General features: G+C 39.5%; 1 protein-coding gene across 4 annotated transcripts in view; it reads right to left on the bottom strand.

The window, feature by feature from the left end:
• Window positions 1-2,418: 2,418 nt before the first annotated feature.
• mterf3 (mitochondrial transcription termination factor 3) overlaps window positions 2,419-16,973 on the bottom strand; it is a 54,213-nt gene continuing 39,658 nt past the window's right edge. For all 4 annotated transcript variants that reach the window (XM_043688016.1, XM_043688017.1, XM_043688020.1 and 1 more), the window contains 5 exons: window positions 13,645-13,834; window positions 11,307-11,454; window positions 8,606-8,677; window positions 7,777-7,938; window positions 2,419-6,866 (listed from right to left, as the gene is read on the bottom strand). In XM_043688016.1, coding sequence (XP_043543951.1) covers window positions 6,672-6,866; window positions 7,777-7,938; window positions 8,606-8,677; window positions 11,307-11,454; window positions 13,645-13,834 — 767 coding nt within the window. In that variant the 3' untranslated portion in view covers window positions 2,419-6,671. The remainder of the gene's footprint in view (window positions 6,867-7,776; window positions 7,939-8,605; window positions 8,678-11,306; window positions 11,455-13,644; window positions 13,835-16,973) is intronic.

The raw sequence follows: 16,973 nt of genomic DNA, 5'->3' as shown, positions 1-16,973 counted from the left end.
ACCATAAGACCATTAGACATCGGATTGGAAGTAAGTGGCGGGTCCACTCTGCCATTCAATCATGGCTGATGGGCATTTCAACACCACTTAACCGCACTCTCCCCGTATCTCTTAATTCCTTGCGAGATTAAGGATTTATCAATTTCTGCCTTGAAGACATTTAACGTCCCGGCCTCCACTGCGTTCTTTGGCAATGAATTCCACAGGCCCACCGTTCTCTGGCTGAAGAAATGTCTCTTCATTTCCATTCTAAATTGACCTCTTCTAATTCTGAGGCTGTACCCATGGGTCCTAGTATCTCTGCCTAACGGAAACAAATAGCATCCACCATTTCTAAGCCATGCATTAATTTGTAAGTTTCTATTAGATCAACCCCTCAACCTTCTAAACGCTAATGAATACAATCCCAGGATCCTCAGCTGTTCATCGTATGTTAGGCCTACCATTCCGGGATCGTCTGTATGAATCTTGGATGGACACGTTCCATGCCAGTATATCCTTCCTGAGGCCCAAAACTGGGCAAAGTATTCTAAATGGGGCATAACCAGAGCTTTACAAAGTCTCAGTAGCACATCGCTGCTTTTACATTCCAACCCTCTTGAAATAAATAACAACATTACGTTTGCTTTCTTAATTATGGACTTAACCTGCAAGTCAACCTTTAAAGAGTCCTGGACTAATACTCCCAGATCCCTTTGTACTTTGGCTTTAGGAATTTTCTCACCGTTTAGAAAATAGTCCATCCCAGTATTCTTTTTTCCGAATTGCAAGACCTCACATTGAATTACATCAGCCTTTTCTTGGACCTTTTATCCCAACTCTCTGCCTTCTGTCAGACTGGCCAATCCTCAATCCATGCCAGTTCACCTTGAACACCATGGGCTCTCACCTTACTCAGCAGCCTCTCGTGAGGCATCTTATCAAAGGCCTTTTGGAAGTCTAGGTAGATAACATCCACTGTGTTTCCCTGGTCTAACCTACTTGTTACCTCGTCAAAGAATTCTGATTAAAATACATGATCTGGATTAAAATATATAGTGCATAATCCCAAAATTTTTACATTAGACAAACTTTGGAATTGTTGTTGTGGTTCTGTTCACCGAGCTGGGAATTTGTGTTGCAGACGTTTCGTCCCCTGTCTAGGTGACATCCTCAGTGCTTGGGACCCTCCTGTGAAGCGCTTCTGTGATGTTTCCTCTGGCATTTACCGAACTCCGAACGGAGAATTCACCACAAAGGTATACAGGAAAGCCACACACACAGACCAAGTCCTAAACTACGAAAGCAACCACCCCAACACACACAGAAGTTGCATCAAGACACTGTTCAAAAGGGCCACAACACACTGCAGTACACCAGAACTGCAAAAAGAGGAAGAAGAACACCTATAGAACGTATTCGCCAAAAACGGATACCCCGGCAATTTCATCAACAGATGCCTAAGGGAAAGACAACGGAATGAAGACATGCCACAACCCAAAGGACTAGCCACACTACCATACATCAAAAACATTTCTGAACTGACAGCCAGACTACTGCGACCACTAGGACTCATAACAGCACACAAACCAAGAGCCACTCTCAGACAACAACTCACCAGGACGAAGGATCGATACCCAGCATGAGCAAAACCAATGTAGTGTACAAAATCCCATGCAAGGACTGCACAAAACACTACATAGGAAAAACAGGAAGACAGCTAACGATCCGCATCCATGAACACCAACTAGCCACGAAACGACATGACCAGCTATCCTGAGTAGCCACACACTCAGATGACAAGCAACATGAGTTCGACTGGGACAACACTACTACTATAGGACAAGCCAAATAGAGAACAGCTAGGGAATTCCTAGAGGCATGGCATTCATCCACAGATTCAACCAACAAGCATGTCAACCTGGACCCAATATACCGGCCACTGCAGCGAACAGCTGGAACTGACAACCGGAAGCGGCAGGTACAAATCACTACAAATGCCGGAGGAAAGATAACAGAAGCGCTTCACAGGAGGCTCCCAAGCACTGAGGATGTCACCTAGACAGGGGACGAAACGTCTGCAACACAAATTCTCAGCTCGGCAAACAGAACCACAACAACGAGCACCTGAGCTACAAATCTTCTCCCAAACTTTGGAATTGTTGTAAGGAGATTAGCATCAAACTTTAGAGGAATACAACGGGATCATGGTAGAAATATCAGACATATCAGATTAAAGCAGAGACCTATGGTTGGCTTGAGGGAAGAATAATAAGGAGAGATAATATAAACTTAAGTGGTACAATTTAAAGTCAGTTCTGAAGTGGACCCAGGCTGTAAGTACAAAATTTGTGGAAAAGCAAAGTCAAGTTGAAGAAGTCACTGAAAGGGAATTTATGAACTTTAGTTTCAAACATAGAGGCAGCACACAAAACCAAGTTTTGCTAAACTTTTATACAACAGTTGTTCTGTCCCCAGTGGGGACTATTGCAGCCAATTCTAAACACCACAGTTAAATAAAAATGTCAAAGATTGAAATAAGGTACATAGGAGCATTAGTAAAACTGAAGCAGGTAGTTAATAAAAAAAAAACATACTGCAGATACTGGGAGTCTGAAATAAAACAGGGAAATGCTGGAGAAATTCAGCAGGTCCAGCAGCATTTTTGGAGGGAAAAACAGTAAATATTCTGAATCCAAAGGTATTTCTTCAGAAGAGTCTGAAGACATTCTGAAGAGTTGTTGGGGTCAAAATGCTGACTCACTTTCCCGCTTCACAGATTCAGTCAGATCTGAGTTTCTCCAGCATTTTCTGTTTTTAATTTAGGTATTAAAGACTTCGGTTACATGGAAAGATCTGAAAAACTGGGATTGTTCTTTTTGTGCAGACGTTTAAGGATAGACTTAGGACAATAAGTCCATAAGAAATAGGAACAGGAATACACCACTCAGTTCCTTAAGCTTGCTGTACTATTCAGTAGGATTATGGCTGATCTGATACTCCTCACATCCACTTTCCTGCTCTTTCCCATAACCTTTGATTCCATTACTGATCAAGAATCTATATCAGTCCTAAAGAGACTTCAAGACTCTAACCCCACAGCTCTTTGTGGCAAACAATGCCAAAGACTCTAAACCTTCAAAAGAAATTCTTCCTTACCTCAATATTAAATTAGCATTCAGAGACTATGCTTTCTGGCCCTAGATTTCCCCATGAGGGGAAACGATTGTCAAGCCCCTGAAAAATCCTATATATTTCAATGAGATGGTGTTGGGGATATTAGCACGGACAAGTGATTGGCTAATGAGTAGAAGAATAAGATTGGGATAAAAGGGGCAGATTCAGGATGGCAACTTGTAACTAGTGGAGTGCCACGGTGATCAGTGCTGGGGCCACAGTTAATAACAATATATGTTCATGACTTGGGTGATAGTTAAAGTACTATTGCCAAGTTTGCAGATGACACTGAAATAGATGAGAAGACACGTATTGAAGATGACACAGTCAACAAAGGGATACAGAAAGCTTAGGTAAGTGGACAGATGGAAGATAAGTGGAAAATGTGAGGTCGTGCACTTTTGTAGGCAGAAGAACTAAGTCTAATTTAAATGGAAAAATACTGCAGAATGCTGCAGTACAAAGAGAGGTCTTCCTAAAACATACAAGGCGCTAATCAGTCACATTTGGAATACTGGGAACAGGTTTGAAACGTTTATCTAAAGAAAGATGTACTGGCATTAGAAACATTAGAGACATAGTTGATTTCGGTAGGGAGGGATTTTCTGAAGAGTAAATGTTGAATAGGTTGGGCTTATACTTACTAAAGTTTATAAGATTGAGAAGAGACCGTCTTTAAACATATATGATTCTTGAGACATTTAGCAGGGTAGATGAGAAGAGCTTGCTTCCCTTTGGGAGGGTCTGGCACCACAGGGCATAAACTCAGCAGTAATGTGTTGCCCATTTAAGACAGTTACAAGAAGGAATTTCTTCTCATAATAGTGAATCTGTGAAATTCTGTACATCAGAGAGAGCTGTCAAGGTTGGGTCATTAAGTGTGGTGAAGGCTGAGGTAGACAAATTTTTACCCAGCATGTGACAGATTATGTATAAAGCAGCCTTCACTCCCTCCACCATTGATACACAGCAACATCTACAATTTGCACAGAAGTAACTCATCAGTTTATTTTGAAAGCACCTTCCAAACCTGTAATGCTATTAGCTCAAAGGACAATGACGGCACATGGGAACACCGACATTTGCATGTTTCTTCCAAGCCACTTGCATTCCTGACTTGTAACTATATCTTCAGTGCCACTGGCTTAAAAGTTTGGAACTCGCTCCCTAACAGCACTCAGGTTGACCTATAACACATGGACCGCTCAACAAGGTGCTTATCACCACTTTCTCAAGGACAATTAGGGATGAGCAATAAATGCTGGCCTAGGCAGCAAAGCACATATCCCTGGAATGAAAGATAAACTGTAAGTGCCATCTTAAATAGAATACGTCAAACCCTACACTTGGTCATTCATCACCTCAATGCTCAGCAGCAAAGTTCCTTCCAATCGTATTTAAGTCTGACTGCTGTCAAGAAAATCAAGCAGATTAAATACATTTATCAATATTAATCTGTAATAGCACTTTTTTATTAAAATAAAATGTTCCAAGGAGCTTTACAAGAATATTTTCAAACAAAACTTGAAATTGAGCTCCTCAAAAATATTAAGGCAGGTGGTGAACAGGAACATGTTAAAGGAAGAGATGGAGACAGTCCGTTGGAAATGGTGGACGGAGAGTTTAGGTCCTTGCCAGCTGAAACCACAGCTGCAAAATGGATTAATGAAAATTGGAGATTTATAAGAAGCCTCTGTTGAAGAAACCAGATGCCTAAGGGTTATTGGGCTGGAGGTTGCAGGGAGAGGGAGAGCCAAGACCATGGAGATATGTCAAAATAAGATGAGAATTTCAAAGTGACAAGCATAGGGTCTTGCGTGAACAGGAGTTTTTAAAAGTTAGGATAGAAGCAACATAATTTTGGAGTAGCTGAAGTTTAAGGGATGGTAGCTAGGAGAGCACTGAACCAATTAAACCTAAAGGTAACAGCTACATGTGACAGTGATAGCTATGGTTCAGTCAGTACCTTTAAGTCAGAAGTTATGGATTCAAGTCCTACCTCAGGACCTGAGTTACAAAACTGGCATCCAGTGCAGTATTGAAGGAAATGTTATATTTCAGTTGAAACATTAAACTATGGCCTAATCTATCCTTTCTGTCGGACATTAAAGATCCTATGGCACTATTTCAAACAGCAGAAGAATTATTCCCAATGTCTTAGCTAATAATCATCCTTCAATATCACATTATCTTTTCAATATTATTTTGTTGCTGTGGGAGCCTTCAGCACACAATTTGGCTGCCATTTTTCCTACATTTATCTCTCAGGAAAAATGAATTTAATCAGCTGTAAAGAGCTTTGGGATTTTGTGTAAGGCACATATCTTCATGGATGATGATTTCAGCAATATGCGGAGACAGATCATTTGACAGTGGTGCAAGCACTCTTGGTCATATAGAATACAGAGTTGGACTCTCAGCTCAGGGTTGCAAGTTAATAGTCTAATTTAGCTTCAGAGCGACCAAAGAGAAGAATGGCATCAGTGGTGATGGAATTTGTAGCTGTGTCTCAAAGACAATAAAAGATGAACAAAATATTGTGGATTCTGAAGATCTGATAGACAAACAAAAATTGCTGGACATATTTATCAGATCTGGCAGCATCTGTGGAGAGAACAGAATTACATGTGTGTTCTGATGAAAGGTCACAGATGCTACCAAACCCAGTAGAGAACTGGGGAACTTTCTGTGCGCTCCATATTGGATTAAAAAAAGGTGGCAAATCAGAAGCAGTGGAAAGGTCAACAGAGGTGATAATATAAGTTGCTGAATAAAAACATGTCTATCATAGTCATTAATTGATGAGTAAAAGCCTTCAAATTTTCACTGAAATAAAACAGCAGCTCAAGAAACATTGTCTTGACCTATGTACAATCCTGATAGAGGCACTGTCTACCTTCAGCAATTGCTTTTTAGGTTAGCTGCAAGTCAAAATACACAGAACTAAGGGTTTAGAATATTATTTGCAAAGTTACAGTTTATCTACATTCAAGGTTATTCAGAGCCGAATAACACTGCATCATTTCACAAATATAAATACCTATTTGCATCAATAAATTATTGAATTTTAACCCGGTGGCTTTCAAAAGGATTCACATAATTTTCAACTTTTTTGGGAGAAATTCTTAGTCCAACTGCCATTAAAATATTCTTACCAAATGTGTAGAGTATTCACCTCTTGGCCCTGGAATAAATCCTGCTCATAATAAAAGGATAAAGGTAGCAGTTTTCTGGCAAGCAGTGACCGCAGAAATTAGTTCGAGGAAAGTTAAATCCATTTCCCAGTGAGGACTGATTCAGAGTATTGAAACTAGAGGCAAAATTGACAATTGCACTCAGAAGAATTAAAGCTTTTTTTTGGATTCACTGTCAGATATCTCTCTTATTGCTACTAAGCAAACTGTGGGTCTGGAAGTAGTTGATTTAGTTATCGGATATACAGGAAAAATAATCATGACTCTACATTTACTTATTCTTTTTGTAAATGAGCACATATTGAAACCATTTAAGAGAATTTAAAGTGTTTTTTGGAATGCCTCAAAGTCCAGCAATGTGCCTTTTGCTATCTCCACGCAGAATACTTCATCAGGTGTTGCAACCAACTTATCCAGTGAGACGTAGTTCGGCTGAGTTGGATCATATTGCGCTCGTCCCAAGTGTTCAAGAAACAGATGTCTGTCTTTTATTCTCAGAAATTTTGCATTAAAAACCTAAGGCAAGAATAAAGTTTTTTTTAAAAGTTAGGTGCAGAAAGTTAATTCTCAACACATGCTGTAACAAAAATAATAAGTAATAACATTTTTCCATCACCTTAACACACATTCTTTTATAACACCAAAGCCAATAAGTTAATATTCAAAATGAATAATTTTGAAGTCTTTAATTACAGTCACTAATATTACAAGAAAAACTATTTATCCATATTAAGCTACGTAGATAATATATTTTGTGAAAAATTAGTAAATCTCTATACCACCGATAGTGTTAAGATGTTGATGGTAAGATGTGTCCCTAATGGTGTTGGATGGAGAGGTTTTGGGTTTTCGCAAAGATTGGAAGGAAACTGGGATGTAAAGAGGTGGGGGAAGAGGGAGAAGAAAATAATAACCATTCCTACATCAATAATGCACACAAGTCTATGCAAGGAGAGGATGCTGGTCACCCATCCAACCTCGTATGCGAACACAGACCCTGATAATGATGGAGCGAGGAAATAAAAAAATCCTGAAAGGTTTGGCCAGGTGACTGACTCATAACCCTTTTACATTTTGTAGGAATAGTAGGCTGTTCTTAGGGTGGTTGCTATTATACACTCCCTCACTACAGCTAAAAATATTTGCAAACTTACATGTTATAAAGTCTTTATTATCAGCACAGTATCATTAAATGAGACACTGCATTGGAAAATTCATTTCTCAGACTGCATTGGTCCAATTCAATTGAAACGTGCTGTGGTAATGCCATTTTAATTTTAAAATAATTTCTCATTATCTAAAAAGGAATCAATATTAATGAAGCAATAAAGAATTACTTCAATCAAGATCCTGGATTCATTGGAATATTGTTTGATTAGGACATAGTACAGTTAACATAAAAAGGTGAACAGAATGTCATACTTACCTGAGGAAATTTTGTAATCAGGTGGTGGGGGATTCCCATGGTATTGTGTAAGTAATCAAACAATCTAGTCAATTTTTTCTTACTAGCCAGGAGGAGTTTGGGGACGCTGATTACCATGTGTTGGATTTCATTATCACGAAATCCCAATTCAATCCGACAAACCTGGAAAACAACAAAATTGCCTGAGGGAGAGCTTTGCAATGATAAAATTGGCACAACTGCATGGAAAACTAGCTACTGCAGCCATTAGATAATAGTCAAAGTTAAATCGGTTCAATTTTGGTTCAAAAACAGGAAGTAGGAAATCTGTACGACCTGTTGACTATTTCCAGCATTTTCTGTTCATAGTCAAGATGAGCTTGTCTTGTAACTGTTTGTAATGGCTTTCCTTTTAAATAAGAAACGTTGTATACCAAATATTTTTGAAATACAAATTGTAAAATGCATTGTTTAAAGTATTAATCTTTTTAACAGAAATTGCCTTAGTAAACTTAATGTTGAAATCTTAGGATTTCTATTGCATTTGTTTAAGATTAGGACACTTCTTGCCTTGACTTTTGTAATGTTTATGTTTTTGTGTACGAGTTTAGAGTTAATCTTTTTCCGATACAAATTAAGTATATTTGCATAGTGAAAGGGTTAGGGATTTTGGGATGACTGTCTTGAGACTTAGATGCTTTCCAGCAAAGGCAATTTGACTTGGGTTGTGTGATCCTGCTCGCTGAGACCCGCAGGAGAAAGAGGATCAATATCTCACAGGCAACAGAGGGACTAGCATCTTGTAAATACCTTTACTCTTGGGGGAAAAAAAAGGAGTAATTCCACCTACTTTCAGATTTTCTTTAACTGGTTCCAAGCTGCCAGTTAACAATTTGGGGAGACGGGTGACCAGATCACGTGTCTAGCAGAAAATAAAAGACACTCAAATTAAAATTTAAGGTAAAAAGAGAAGAACATTTCAAACGCAATTGAAAAACAGAATTTATAGATGCTGGAAAAAAAATAATGTTAACATTTAGATAAAGATCCACTATCAGAATCAAATCTGGTGAGAGAGAAAGGATGAGTGAAGACCCATCATTACTTTTTCTTGATAAAGTAGTATTTTTCATTTAGAAAGAATGGGGAATAAATTCATAGAATCCCTACACAGTGTGGAAGCAAGCTATTCAGTTCATCAACATATTCAGCATCCCACCCAGACCCACCCCCGAACCTATCCCGTAACCCTACATTCACTATGGCCAATCTACCTAACCTGCACATCTCTGGATGTGAGGAAACTGGAGCCCACGAGGAAACCAACGCAGACATGGGGAGAATGTGCAAACTCCAGACAGTCAGTTGGCCAAATCTGGGTCACTGGCACTGTGAGGCAGCAGTGCTGAACACTGAGCTGCTCCTTGTAATTTTGCTCTAGATTATCACCAAGTGTCCAATCAATTCACTACTAATTAAATTGAATATAACACCTGCTGAATGTTTTCCAGCATCTTTTGCTTTCATCCTTAGATTCATTATTCCTCTGCTCATGCCACTGTCCATCACCTTTTGCTGTGAACTATCAACCCTCTCATTACAATTAATCTCGCTCACCTTCCGTCAGAGCACATACCTTCCCTTTTCCCATTCCCAACATTCATCATTTCTACATTTCTTTTGTTGCTTAAAATTGGTTCCATCTGCAACCTTATTCGGTTTTGAAGAAAGATTATCGATCTGAAACCTTAAATGTTTCTTTTCTTTCCACGGATCCTCATCTATGGAAAATTGCCAGTAATTTCTCCTTTTATTTCTTTTGACTTGAGCCTTGACTTCTCAACACCCTCGACTGTGTCACCATTCGCTGCTAAGCCTTAAAGTGATACAATTTTCTCCATAAACCCCTCTGACTGTTCTCTTCCTTTCGGAAGATTCTTCCATTTGTTTAACCAAGCTTTTGATTTCTGTTGTATTCTCTCTATGTGGCACAACAATCAATTTGTTTGGAAACAATTCGTAAAAGTCCCATGGGATATTTTCTCTTCTTAAAATGCATTACATAGCTGTTAAGTAGAAGAATGCTGTAGGCCATCATCTAGCATAGCAAAAGCAAACAGCGATACTGATGAAGAATAATGTTAATCTAATTTCAACTGAAAAGGCATTTCAACATTTGAAAAATTCACATAAGAGGGAGTTTGTGATCTACTTTGATTTTACCACAAACAGCAGAAAATAATCACTCTGTTAGCTGTATATTTACAATAAATCCATTGTATGTTCTGCTAGAGGAACATAAAGATCCACTTGCAGTTCCAACTTGATGGGCTATAACATTGGAGTGTAATTCCTTAATAAGGATTCTCCACATGATAAACATTCTCTCAGCTGTGCACTTGAAATGCTTTGAATTCCAAGGTGTGTGTGAGAGAGAGAGAGAGAGAGAGAGAGAGTGGTGATAGTATTCACTTGTTAGGATGTTCGCACGCATCAACAAGGTAATGGACAACTGCCTGGTAACCTTTTCAGCTAGATTCATTTCACTAGATGGTACTGAGCATGTGTGTAAAAGAGAGAGGTCTCAGCATTTTTTTCATCAATGTTGGTAATTTCAGGTTAATAGCTGAATAGCAAAACCTCAGATTAATAAATATTTCACCAAAGACTCTTAACAGAATTTCAGCAGGAATCTGTAACAACGAGGATGAGGATCCCATGAAAAAGGTATTCTGCCTGTTGCCAGTGCAAAACAAAGTATAACTTTGCCCTTTTACATTGTCAACTATTCATATCATACTGTAAAATGCTGTCTCAACAAAAATATTCACTTGTCTCATATAACTCTTACTTCTTACAAATGTAGTAAGGCTCAGTTTATAGCACTCTTACAATGGAGTCTGAATGTTGACAACTCAAGGTCTATTGCAGAAAAGAAACACACCATGTAAACTGGCAGACCAATACATTACTAAGAAAGCCTCGTATTATCGAAGGTGTTAAACTGAGGCTAGTTCTCTTGTCTCAGTGATTTAGTTGGATATTAAAAATTTCATGTCAAACTTGTGAATAGTAAGGCATTTTTGTTAGTACAGTGGTCAATCTCTCCAGATCACCAAAATTAAATTAATTAATCGTCCGTCACATTGTTCTTTATGGTATCTTTGTTGTGCAACCCCTATAATGCACTTCAAAGCAACTCATTTCAAATGAAGTACTTTGAAATATGGTAAGGTGCCAAGTAAAAACAAGGTTTCCTTTTTTCTTTTAAATGCCAAAGTAATTAGGCATCACTTTAAAATCTAGACTGCCCATTAATAGGCCATCCAATTAACAGTCTCATGCTAGGTGTAACATTGATGATTGATGGTAATGATTAAAGACAGGATAAGTGGCATTAAGGTTTAGTTATTCTGTGTCCATGACTGGATTAGAGAAACAGCAATTGTAGAAGGTCTCCTCAGCCCACAGCATCAAGTCTCAACACATACTGCTTCACTTCCCTCATGAGAGCCACACATACAGTGTTAAAATTCATCACATAGCAGTACCTTTTGCACATTTAATCTCAGTTCTCTCTGGTAGAATGCCAGCCTATTGTCCAGTCTTTCCACACTGAAGTTTAGCAAATAAGGGGCTCCTGACACCATCCTTGAAATGGCTTCTTTGCTGAATTTCTTTGATTGCAAGTACTGTATTCTAAAAGGAAATGAAAAACCATTGGTGCTGAATTGAGAAAAAAGATACTTAAACCAAAGATATCACCAAACATCTTGCATCTATATTTGGATTTTAATTTTAGGATATAGGGGAACGTGTTATTTATCTGATTATTTGGTACAATGACTGATGACAGCTAAGAAAACATGGAGTCAAGAGGCAGAGGGCAGAGTTGATTACTGCTGGCTTCAAGGCTAAAAGCAGAGAGTGAGAGTAACTGGTAGTTAATTTCAGTTGCGGCGATGGGAAGTAGTGTTCCACGAGGATCAGTATTGGGTCTACTGCTATTCAAAATTTACATGAACAACTCAGACTTCAGAATCAAAAACATAACTTCCAATTTCAGTGCAACAAATTGGGGGAAGGGCTATTCATAAACCACATTGAAGAGGACTGGACAAATTAAGGAGGACATTAATACGCTTGTAAATGGACAAATAATTAGCAAATGAAGTTCAACACAGGTGAATAATAAATGTGAGGTAGTTTTTTTGATAAAACATAGTGTGGTCATTTATTACTTTGAATGGACATGTCTTAGTGGGAAGGAGGAACAAAGGGATATTTCAGAATACAAATACACCTGAACACTAAAAACTATGCCATACGTTAGCAAGGTCATAAAAATACAAACCAAGCACTTGATTTTATTTCTTGAGGGATAGAATAGAAAAGGATGGGATTGATGCTAAATCTGAATTGATGTGTGCATTCTTATTAGAAAGATTGACAGGCTAGACCTCTTTTCTCTATGAAACAAAGAGGGCCGTAAGTGACAATATAAAGTTTCTAAAATTGAGAAACGTTTTGATAGCACAAAGAGCATTTTTCCACTGGTGAGGAAGAACATAACTTCCATCATCGGGATAAGCACCAAGAATTCTAACAGGGAATTCAGAAGGATATTCTTTATCCAGAGTAGTGAGAATATAGAAATTGCCACCACTGCGACGGTCTGAATTGAATAATACAAATACATTTAAGGAAAATTACAGAAGAATATGATGGAGAAGGGTTATAATGGCAGATTTAGATGAGGATAGGTGGGAAGGGGAGAGAGTGGAACATAAGCCTTGATGTTAACTAGGTTAGTTGGTTTGGTTGTGACTGTGCCATACACCCTATGTAATCCCACAAAAACAATGTCCTGACATACTATATAGTTAATAGGTTTTTCTTAATGAACTTTGTCTCAACAAAATTATCTTTTAATTGTAGTTTATCTAGACTTCTTTAATAGCCTGTAAATAAAGCAGAATTATTATATCAATTTAGTAGTAATACTACTCCTGCTGCTGCCACCATCAACTTGGATTCACATTGGTCGTTTACAATACTCAATTGTTGAAAAAAACATTTTAAACATTTATAAGGGAAAAAAAAATCAAACCCAAGAGAAATTAAGATAAGAAAACTTTGCTCAAACTCATTTGATTCAAGGGGTTCTTAATAAGAGAAAATGGAGATGAAAAGTTTAAGGAGTGAACTCTGGAGTGTTCAAACATGATTAGGTTGGGACAGGGGGATCCCCCAGAACACTGCATCCAGAGGAAAGGAGAGTCGCTGAGTTGTTTTATATTGCTGAAGGGATTGGAGAGGTAAAAGGGGAATAAATCATAATTTTAAAGTTGAGACAGAGGGGCTGGGATCCAAGATGTTCATAAAGAAAAGAAGTGACAAGAGATCAGGACTTGGTATAGGAAGAAGTACAACATTTTGCCTAAGCTAAAAGTTTAGAGGGTGAAGGATAGATTCATTGGAATAGATTAGTTTGTCAATAACAAAGATATGTATGAAGTTCACAACCACAAATACATTCCTAGTACTGGACTCAATAGTCTGAATCATGTCCTCCCATGCTGGAATGACCAAGACTCTATGTCTAATAATCTTTAAACTGCAGGCCAAGTCTTGCAGTCTCCCACTATTTTATTTTACAAGCATTAAGAACCACAGTTAAATACAGTACTTTGGCTTTTTTTCCCTGTCTTTAGGTAGAATTTCTCCATTGACATTTATTGGGCGAATACCTCGTTTTACCTATTATGTATTCTTGTCATTCTTGGACATTGTTTTGTGCTTCTAGCTAGATTTCCCTTCTGATTTTTCTTTACCACCAGTTTCTTTGTATTTCTTATGCTAGATAGATCTCAATATCCCTTACATTACCTCATCCGTAGATTCTCCACATCCTCAGTCAGAATGAAGGGGTTGCTGGTGAGGAATGCTCCAAGCAAATGATCATCTACTCCTATATCCTTTAGGAACAGAAGTCTCTCTTTTACATCTCTGTTAAAATCCAGTCTTAATAGCATATTGGCCACATTTGGTCGCCTTTCTAGTTTAGACAGATCTACACCTGTAAGATAGGATTTATAATAAAATTGATCAATACAGCACAATGTTAATCACAGTTATTTGTTTTCTGGCTGTGATAATTAGTTTAAAAGAAAGGCATTATGTTTTAATACATGTTAACAGCATACTTTTGTACACAGCAATACTACTTGTCCAGAATTCAAACAAAAATTTGTTCATATGTGGAGTTTGAATGAATGTGGTATGCACTAGCACAGACAGGGAATCTAGAAGATGTGATCTAGGAGATGAAGAAACAAGTAACATCAAAGTGAATGATGAGTGTTCCCTATTTCAAATTTCCCCACTAGACTCAAAAACTTATGATGAGAGCCATCAGGCTTTAATAGAATCCATGAATATATTGCATGCATATTCTAATGCTGAACAAAATCACTGTAACAAGAATACAGTTAGGCTTCATTCAGAACATGACATATGGTTCTAGCCTTGTTTTGTGATGGAGAATTACAGGAACCTAAAAAAAGGTCAGAGGAAGGCCATGAGAATAATACCAACTTTGAAATCTCCTAGCTATCAGCATAGAATTAGACAGCAGAGAATTTTTTCATCTAAATAACTGGACTTTGGAAAAATATTAAAAGTAATGAAAGAGTTAGTCAAATAAGCACAGAACTATCTTAGATTGCAAGAGGTTTTTTTTCTATCAAGGATCATCAACCTCATTTTCTTTTCTCCAGTACTCTCCAGCTGTTTTCCTATGTTTTTGCAACTTTTAGGAGTTACTTACCATTTGGAATCATAATTCTTAATAACACCATGTCTGTATTGGAAATACTCAGTGGACTGAATGTCTTCTTTCCTGTCGTTTCAGATGTCTGCGATCCACAAGAATTTAATTCTTGAGTGGAAGTTAAATAAAAGAAAATTAACATGAAGCTTGGGCAAATAAAGATAGCTAGCACTTTTGAGTAAGAGTCAGCCAGGTGACAGTGGGGTCTGTGGGGGGCGTGTCAGCAGAATGCAGGTGAGTGGCGCTGGTGGGGTCGGAAGTGGTGGCAGACACGGCAGTAGGGGTGGCGGAAGTCATTGAGCGTGTGGCATCAGCGATGATGTGAAGGCCGGTAGTGATGTCACGTGTGATGCATGAGCAATTGTGAGGGGCGGAAGTGGCTGTGGGAATGGCCATGATGGGGGCGGAAGTGACGTCATCAATCAGCGTGGGGATGGCAGCTGCACCAGCCGCATGGCTAATGGCATCCAAATAGTTCCAGAGGTTGGGGGAATCTTCTGGAATGTTTGAGGAGCGCTGGTTATGGAGGCGGGGTAGATAAAAGTTTGTTGTACTTACAGTTTTTGATGTTTGAGATGGAGTTGAAATACTGTTTGTTGAGAGTATGAATTCTCCTGAGGATGTGGTACAGAGTGGGTCCTTTGCAATTCTGGGAGAGTGTGGCCCTCAGCTGAGGCAGGGCTGACTGTAGAGAGGTTAGGTGCCGGCGCATTGCTGCGAGTGTGGAGCGGAGGATCTTGGCTGCAAACCATTGATCCAGGTTGCAATAGGAAAGAGGTTCTGCTGAGAGAACACAGCAGCTTGGGGCTGAATGACAAAGCAGAATCAGAAAGGTAATGATCTCCAGATGAACCAAGTCCAGGCAGTGGGTCGTGGATGGGGTCAGCTCTGCCCACTGCCTGCCATTCTTCCACGGTTATGTCCGAGCCCGGGTGACCTTGGAGGGGGAGCACGCGGTGTCCATCAGTGCCCTTGATGCCTTTCGAGAGAGTTGGGCACCGTGGGGATACAGTGCTTTATCTCCCCCTCTAACTCCATTCAGATGTAGCTCCCTCCCCCTCAGCATTTCCCGTTAATTGAGGGTTTATGACCAATTGGCACAGAGCCAACAAGATGAAAGAGGTAAACGTGTGACTCAATGATTGGTGTGGGAGATAGCGGTTTGAATTCGGGGAGATTGGCGTCGGTACTGGGGAAGGAGGGGGCTGTCCTGATGGGATGGGTTTCACCTGGATCAGGCTGAGAGCAGAGTCCTGGTGAATGCTATAACTAGGGCGATGGATAGGGCTTTTAACTGAATAGTGGGTGGATGTGGGGGACGGAGGTGATCAGTGGTGTGGAAAATAATGGAAAGAGCTATAGGAGGGCGAGGGGGGATGGGCACAGCAAAGGTTCGAGTTTCCAGAACAAGTCATAGGACAGAGAGAATGGAGAGGGCCAAGTACCTAACTTCAGGCACAGCAGAAAAAGGGGACAACTATGAGAATGGGGTCAGTCAATACAGGACTGAGGGTGTTGTACTTAAATATACGCAGTGTACAAAACAAGGTCAATACATTATACTGGGAGGCAGAGAGTGGGGAAGTGATGTTGTAAGGATTGAAAAGGCAAGTATTTTTGAAAGGATGAAACCTGTAAAAGTTAATGTTCAGAGAAGTATGGGTGGGTTCATGAAGCGAATCAAAAAGCTGGATCCATTCTTGGGATCAGGGTCCAGCCATCCAGAGTGAGATAAGGAACAACTCCTTCCCTCAGAGTGTTGTTAATGAGTGGAAAGCCCTCACAGAGGGTTCAGCAAGTTCCATCGTTACATCGATGTCAGTCTGGGATGTCATGGATCCAGTTTTTTGATACGCTCCCATTGGACACAGTCTCTTCGTACCGAACCAATCAACTGCTGCAGAATCTTGTACCTTTCAATGAGATTCCCTCTCGGTCTGGGATACAGCCTCTCAAGTCTGATACAGCACACTTGAGAGGCTGACCCTAGAACTCTTTGGGAAACCAGAGAAGTGATTGCTGGGCCCCTTGCTGAGATATTTGTGTCATCGATAGTCCCACAGGTGAGGTGCTGGAAGACTGGAGATTGGCAAACGTAGTGCCACTGTTGAAGAAGGATAAGCCAGGGAACTATAGACCGGTGAGCCTGACGTTGGTGGTGGGCAAGTTGTTGGAGGGAATCCTGAGGGACAGGATGTAGATGTATTTGGAAAGACAAGGACTGATTAGGGATAGTTAACATGGCTTTGTGCGTGGGAAATCATGCCTCACAAATTTATTTGAGTTTTTTGAAGAAGTAACAAAGAGGATTGATGAGGGCAGAGCAGTAGATGTGAATTATATGGACTTCAGTAAGGCATTCGACAAGGTTCCCCATGGGAGACTG

The sequence above is a fragment of the Chiloscyllium plagiosum genome, chromosome 4 (assembly GCF_004010195.1).
Source record: "Chiloscyllium plagiosum isolate BGI_BamShark_2017 chromosome 4, ASM401019v2, whole genome shotgun sequence".
NCBI lineage: Eukaryota > Metazoa > Chordata > Chondrichthyes > Orectolobiformes > Hemiscylliidae > Chiloscyllium > Chiloscyllium plagiosum.
The sequence above is the reverse complement of the archived record's forward strand: the minus strand, read 5'-3'. Positions and strand labels throughout refer to the sequence as shown.